Source organism: Thamnophis sirtalis, unplaced genomic scaffold, assembly GCF_051295495.1.
Source record: "Thamnophis sirtalis isolate CommonGarterSnake01/CBP01778 unplaced genomic scaffold, rThaSir2_p1.2 scaffold_2, whole genome shotgun sequence".
NCBI lineage: Eukaryota > Metazoa > Chordata > Lepidosauria > Squamata > Natricidae > Thamnophis > Thamnophis sirtalis.
The window spans coordinates 175,646,420-175,654,117 of record NW_028261382.1 but is presented as its reverse complement, the minus strand read 5'-3'; the positions used below and the strand labels follow the sequence as shown (position 1 = coordinate 175,654,117).

Genomic DNA, 7,698 nt, shown 5'->3' with positions numbered 1-7,698 from the left:
TAAACTATGAATTAGTGAAATTAATTAGTAAAGACTATGGTGCAGATGAAAGGCAAGACTAGACTTGACAGTTTCTTGAGAATTAGAGAGAATTAAGTCATAGCAGAAGGAATCAGCCAAAGGAGAAAGCATGCTAACCAATCCAGAAGCGCAATTCTCATGAATCAACGTCACAAAGAATGACTCATTTGAAACCTAGGGGCAAGTTTCTATTGTCTCAGTAAATATTTGACAGTTTGAGGAATGTTATCATAATTATCATCAGTAAGCTGAAAGGGACCAATGTTTAAAGGTATACGTGACTGGCTGTATAAATATTATTTTATTTTTTATTATTAAATCATCAATATCACTGTTTGGGGTGACTTCAGAGGGTATTATGTTAAGCTTACTGGAAATTAAACAATAAGCAATTCTTCTTTTGTCCATTAAGAGCTAACATGCTGGAGAAAATTCTACAGTCACCTCCCAGTATTACATGACATATATAGGGGAACAATAATGGCCAGACAGTGCTACCATTAAATTAGACCAAGGGTGTCAAACTTGATTTCATTGGAGGCTTTCCTGAAACCTGGGGAGGGTGAAAATGGCCTTCCCTGGCCCCTCGGTGAGATTAGAACCGCTGAACTGCAGAAAGCAGTCAGCTGAAGTGGCCTGCAGTACTGCACCCTAACCACTGCGCCACCTCGGCTCCCCACCTCTCCTGACAACCATTTGTGAGGGCCCGCTTTAAAAATATGAAATTTGCTCAGGTTTTTTTCCAAATAATTTTTATTTAGGACTATACCTGGAAAGAATAAAAGTTCTGTCTTTTTCCTTCCTATGGTCTTTTCTCTGTTCCTTGGATCTGTTTGTCTTGTTCTAGTCCAGTGTTTAATTAGACTTATCTATCCATCCATCCACCTCGAGCGTCTTATTTTTCCATAACCATTGAACTTGAAACTTTCCCCAGAGTTCCTCCAGCCAGTCGATGGTTCTTTTTCCTTTTGATTTTACCAACCTGCAGTTTGCAAATACTTCCAGCAGCTAATTAAAACCAGTTGGGAGACAGGAGGGATTGTTGCCCAAGTTCGCCTGGTGCACCAGTTGCGCCCCTACCTGAACCGGGAGGCTCTCACAACAGTCACTCGTGCCCTTGTGACCTCTAGGCTGGAGTACTGCAATGTGCTTTACATGGGGCTGCCCTTGAGGAGTATTCGGTGACTTCAGCTAGTCCAGAATGCGGCCGCGCGAGCGATTGTGGGTGCACCTCGCTTCACCCACATAACACCTATCCTCCGCGAGCTGCACTGGCTACCTGTCGATCTCCGGATACGCTTCCAGGTGCTACTTGTCACCCATAAAGCCCTCCATGGTAGTGGATCTGGGTACTTGAGAGACCGCCTACTGCCAATTACCTCCACACGACCCATCAGATCTCATCGATTAGGCCTCCTCCGAGTTCCATCTGCTGGTCAATGCCGACTGGCAACCACGCGGAGGAGAGCCTTCTCGGTGGTAGCTCCGACCCTATGGAACGATCTCCCCGTGGAGATTCGTACCCTCACCACCCTCCAGACCTTCCGCACAGCCCTCAGAATCTGGCTATCCCGTCAGGCCTGGGGCTAAGATTGTAACCCGCCCGAATGGTATGAATGTTGTGTTTTTTTAATTATGTATTGTCTTATATGTAAAAAGTCTGTTTTCCCCCTTTCCCTTTTTGGATTGTGAGCCGCCCTGAGTCCCCCCAGGGAAAAGGGCGGCATATAAATAAACTTTCTAAATCTAAATCTAAATCTAATCCATCAACACACATTTCCTATCCTTACCAGTGCAGAAGATGAAGAAGGGAGGGGAAAAACCCTTTGCTTCCCAAGGCTGCAGAAGGTTTCGGCTGCTTGCCAAGTGCCATCTAAATACTGCCTAGTTATCACCCATTTGCACATCAGAGGCTTCTCCAGCAATTAATGTAAAGAATAATTCTTTAGTGGCAGAGTTTAATCAATGGCCCCAAACCATGCAGCTGTAGAGATAAATTTGTGGGCCAAATATATATATTTTCCATGAAATTTCATGCCTATTTATCAGAGGTTTCCAGTGTTTCCTCATAGGGCTTAAGTGGTCCTATATATAGACCTGAATGCATTTTCCTTGTTTGTATATGCTAGGTTTTACATGGCGATGGAAGCGCTAACTGCAGCGAACACTAGCTTTGCTGTTGATTTTTTCAAACTCTTGTGCAAGGCTCAAACTGACACAAATGTACTGTTTTCACCGTGGAGTATCTCATCAGTCATGGCCATTCTCTACCTTGGGGCTAAAGGCCACACTGCCCAGCAGATAGCAAAGGTAAGTTTGGACTTAATCATAACTGGAAGGTTTGAAAAAGAAGACTGATTTGGCCATGTAATCTGTTGTCTCTGTGTAATATAATGGTGTCATGTGTTCATAATGACTTTCATTGTAGGTGTTTCATTTCAATAAAGCTGGGGGAACTGAGACCATCTATCCTCTGAGGCACCCACGGGTGTATTCCAAGATGGAAGAGCTTTTGAAAAACCCATGCATCTCACTTACAAAGGTGATTTCTTAAAAATAATTCCTAACTGAGTTTGGGATTGAATGAGCATTTATTCGAAGGTAGGCTAAAAAAATACTCCACAACCAGTTTGCCTTATTTTCATTAAATTTACGTTTGCTTTTATTGGTTTGTCAAACATGTACAAGATAGCAGGTATAAATAGAAACATGGATATAAACAAAGGAAATGAACACAAATAGATGAGGACAGTAGGACAGGGACATTAGGCACGCTGGTGCGCTTATGCGCGCCCCCTTTAAGGGACCTCTTAGGAATGGGGCGAGGTCTACGGTAGACGGTTGAAGGCTGAAGCTGTGAAGGTTTGAGGATGTAACAACAGAGTCAGGTAGAGAATTCCAGGCGTTGACCACTCTTGCTGAAGTCTTATTTTCTGCAATCGAGTTTGGAGCGGTTTACCATGAGTTTGTATGGATTGTTTGCCCATGTGTTATTGTGGTTGAAGCTGAAGAAGTCGTTGACAGGTCTTTGATAAATGCTCACTTTATAATAATTGAAAAGCATGAGGTATTGTTTATACCATTTGCACTGACTTCTTAAAACAATCAGTAATTGCTCCAAGTGCTCCAACTGGAAACCATGCAATTAAAAAATGTACAAGTCACAAAGATTTAGAAATAAATTTACAATAGCATGCAGGATATAAATACCCTACAACAGTGGTCCCCAAACTTGGCAACTTTAAGACTTGTGGACTTCAACTCCCAGAATTCTCCAGTCAGCTCTGCTGGCTGGAGAATTCTGGGAGTTGAAGTCCACAAGTCTTAAAGTTGCCAAGTTTGGGAACCACTGCCCTACAATAAAATGCCTCCTTCCCCGCTGTTAATAAATTTCTTTGTTTTTTCCCTTTCTTTTAGCCTTCCCCTGAAATACATAGTAACATCCATTCAAGATTCCAAGCCTTAAATCAAGAAATCAACAAACCCACAAAAAATGCTTTGCTAAGTAGTGTCAATCAATTATATGGGGATAAATCGGTGTCTTTTCAAAGAGTGAGTGTCATCCTTAGTTTTAGTAGTGAGAATGTATTATGGTAATAATTATGTATTGTTAAATTTGAGGTAAACCTATTGCTATCTTCTATTAAACTACATTTTACCTATAAGGACTTCTCAGAATCAATGAAGAAATATTATAAAGTTGAGCCGCAAACAGTAAACTTCCAAGAAACTACAGACAATGCAAGAAAGGAGATCAACGCGTGGATTGAACAGCAGACAGCAGGTAAAGACCAAATAATTAGCCAGGCATTTATAAAGAAGTTGGCTTCCCTTATCTCTTTTTCCTGCATTTTACAATATCTAATTTGATAGATTTATATGGAATATAGTATGTTTACAACAGTGGTGGGATTCAAATAATTTAACAACCGGTTCTCTGCCCTAATGACCATCTGGGTAGGTGGGGCTCGGTGGTCATGTGACTAGGTGGGCATGGCCAACTCGAGGTCACTCAGGTCGATGGGCGCTTCGCCTTAGTTGTTACAATGGTAATAAGGGTTAACCGGCGAGGCAGTTTCTGTAAGCAGGGCAATAAAGATGAGGCTAGAAACAACACCAGAATGTTTCCTTCCCGCTTTCCTTACAGGATTAGCCCTGTAAAGTGGGGAAAAAACAAAAGGAGATTTCTTCCAACAATCGGTTCTCTGAACTACTTAGAAAGTTACCAACCGGTTCTCCCGAATAGGTGCGAACCGGCTGAATCCCACCACTGGTTTACAATGTGAAGAAGCAAGAAGCAAGTGTGAAGTGGAACTGGTATAAGAGCTGTATTAGGCTACTATTTGCTTGGGGACAGAGGGAATATACAAAATGCTTCCTGGAAAATAAAGATTGTGAGAAAGGATTTTAATAATACTAATTTGCTTCCATCCTGAATGCCACTCAAAGGAGCTACTGGTTTTAAGCGTAAAAGTGGCACATGAGGGGGAAAAAAGTGAAGTTGTTTTAAAGCAGGATTTTAGTCGGCAATAAGTACCACAACTGGAACAATGAAAGGCTTTATGTGAAGAAATAAGCTCATAAAAATATCATGCAGACAAGCACAGACACACTTAAAATATAAAATTGCATTTCTTAAGTGATTATTTTAGCTTATATTTCCACCATTATATTTTGTCCTGTGAATAAAGATGCAGAAACATTATTTTTTCTCATTCAATTCCGTGATAAGGTAAAATCCTCAACCTGTTGAATGAGGGCTCCATAAATCCCCTTACTCGGCTGATCCTGGTGAATGTACTGTACTTCAAAGGCAACTGGTTAAACACCTTTAAGAAAGAGGACACCATAGAACAACCTTTCAGGTTGAACAAGGTAAACCATTATTTAATTTTGTATGAAACAAAATAAGGTTTTGAAAATCACAGTAGTCGCTATCTTCTCCAAGTGAATGATCAGCGCACTATTCAGTGGTGGGTTTCAAAAATTGTTTGAACCTACTCTGTGGGTGTGGCCTCCTTTGTGGGAGTGGCTTGCCACCCATGTGACCGGATGGGAGTGGCTTGCCGCCCATGTGACCGGATATGAAGATGCCGACGACGCTTGTCAGAACCACCTTAAATGACCTCGCACACAGCACTGGCCTGCATAAGAATAGGATGTAAACTTGTTTTTTAAAAGGCATCTTTGGTTTGCGTTAAAACAACTTCAACACACGCAATGTGCTGATTGCACCACAAACGCAGTAGTCGTCCTTACCTTTCACAGAGGCACTGAGTTTTATAAATATGAGCTTGATAGTGTAGAATAATCATATCCAAGGACCAGTGGTGGGTTTCAAAACATTTTGGGACCTCTTCTGTAGGTGTGGCCTGCTTTCCGCGTCCACTGGTGGAACCTCTTCTAACCGGTTCGGTAGATTTGATGAACCGGTTCTACCGAATAGGTGCGAACTGGTAGGAACCCACCTCTGGCACTATTGCTACCCATCAGCTTAAAAGCATTAGGAGGCATTGTGTGACACATCAAGGGGTGTAAGTTCAAAAATAAGTGGGACCAAGAGATATTTAGGCCACATCCCAAACATTGCCAAAAAACACTATGCGCCATGGTGGCACAGTAGTTGGAATGCAATACTGCAGGCTAACTGTGCATTCCACTGCCAGGAGTTCGATCCTGATTGGCTCAAGGTTGACTCAGCCGTTCATCCTTCTGAGGTCTTGGAAATGAGGATCCAGAGTGTTGCAGGCAATATGCTGACTCTGTAGACCACTCAGAGTGTTCTGAAAACCACTACGGAGCAGTATATAAGTCTAAGTGCTATTGCTAAATGTTTTGGCCCCATTCACTCTGAAAAACTGTTGGAGGTCAGCATGGAAATCTCATTCATAACAAAATATCTCTACCTCTTTCCAGAGCACAAGTAGGCCAGTACAGATGATGTTCCAGCATGACAAATTTAACTGGAAGTATATAGATGAATTACAGACCCAGATTCTTGAACTCCAGTACATCGGGAATGATTTCAGCATGTTTATACTGCTTCCTGATGACATCAATGATGACAGCACTGGCTTGGAAATGGTAAACGGCTTACATTAAAGAAAAAATATGTTTTGGGATTTTTATCCCAGATGTTTAAAACTGAGTTGTCTTTAATGCTTCCCTTTTGACCTATTTTGTATCAGAAATCACTGAATTATATAACATTTATGACACTTGTTTAGTTAGATATTAGATTTTCATTTAAACAGAAAATGACCCTTAATCGTTTGGAGGAGGAAATTATTATCGTTTAATTATTTTACATATGAAATCATACAGCACAAAAAAGAGAAAAAAAAATATAATCCATCAAAAGTCCAAGATCCTTAGTTGAAAAATGAAGTATTCTGTCTATTGAGCATTTTTGAGTACATTTCACTGAAAAAACAGTATATTTCTCCTATCTAAATGTAATAAATCGATGGGACTTCTTTCCTCTTCGCTAAACCGGGCATGGATGTGGCCAGAATGTGATGCATCTGGCCCATGGGTTAAGGCAGTGGTTCCCAAACTTGGCAACTTTAAGACTTGTGGACTTCAACTCCCAACTGCTGGCTGGAGAATTCTGGGAGTTGAAGTCCACAAGTCTTAAAGTTGCCAAGTTTGGGAACCACTGGGTTAAGGCATCTGTACTTCATCATAAACAGAAAGCTTTCACTATTTAGCATGAGCCGAGGTGGCGCAGTGGTTAGAGTGCTGTACTGCAGCCACTTCAGCTAACTGTTATCTGCAGTTCGGCGGTTCAAATCTCACCGGCACAAGGTTGACTCAGCCTTCCATCCTTCCGAGGTGGGTGAAATGAGGACCCAGACTGTGGGGGCAATATGCTGACTCTGTAAACCGCTTAGAGAGGGCTGAAAGCCCTATGAAGCGGCATATAAGTCTAACTGCTATTGCTAACTGCATGCAACTACGGAGTGAGGCCTTTTCCAAAGTGATAACTACCTGATTTTCTTTGTGTATCTTTCTCAAAATTATTCTAGTTGGAAAACAAATTAACTTATGAGGCCGTCTCCAAGTGGACGAGTCCCAACGGAATGGAAGAAGTTGAAGCAAATGTTCATCTGCCTAAGATGCAATTAAATATCCACTATGAACTGAAATCATTGCTGACCAACATGGGAATAACAGATGCCTTCAACGCAGAAACGGCTGATTTCACTGGGATGTCTGCGGAAAGCCACCTGGGTGTATCCCAGATTTTTCATAAGTGCTTTGTTGACATCAATGAAGAAGGAACAGAAGCAGCTGCTTCAGCCGCTGGTACCATAGATGGCCGAAGTGACCAAGGGGCAATTTTATTTGCAGCTGATCACCCGTTCCTGTTTTTCATCAGGCACAACAAAACTAAAAACATCCTCTTTTGGGGAAGATTCTGCTCCCCTTGAAAAATTTCAACCCAATGTTAGCAAATAGAAAGGAAGTTACAGCATAGGTTTTTTTTACTGATATTTCAGAAAACATGTCAAGTCATGTTTATTGAAACAGGAAACAGGAAACCGCAAGCAACAGTTGGTTTTTATTTTGTCATTTTGAAAAAAAAGATTTTTAATGTAAACAAAAGATCTAATTTGATGCCATTATTTCCTCTAATGGACTTTTCTTTTTGTAGAGGTGTATGGAAATATGATG

The 7,698-nt window shown here is 41.3% G+C and overlaps 1 protein-coding gene across 1 annotated transcript; it reads left to right on the top strand.

Moving 5' to 3' along the window:
* Nucleotides 1-2,157: 2,157 nt before the first annotated feature.
* On the top strand, nt 2,158-7,698 carry LOC106541800 (leukocyte elastase inhibitor). Its single transcript, XM_087707554.1, has 7 exons — nt 2,158-2,331; nt 2,450-2,563; nt 3,439-3,573; nt 3,688-3,805; nt 4,754-4,896; nt 5,938-6,105; nt 7,050-7,698. Exons 1-7 carry the CDS (start codon nt 2,158-2,160, stop codon nt 7,452-7,454), a joined length of 1,257 nt encoding a protein of 418 aa, XP_087563680.1. The 3' UTR covers nt 7,455-7,698.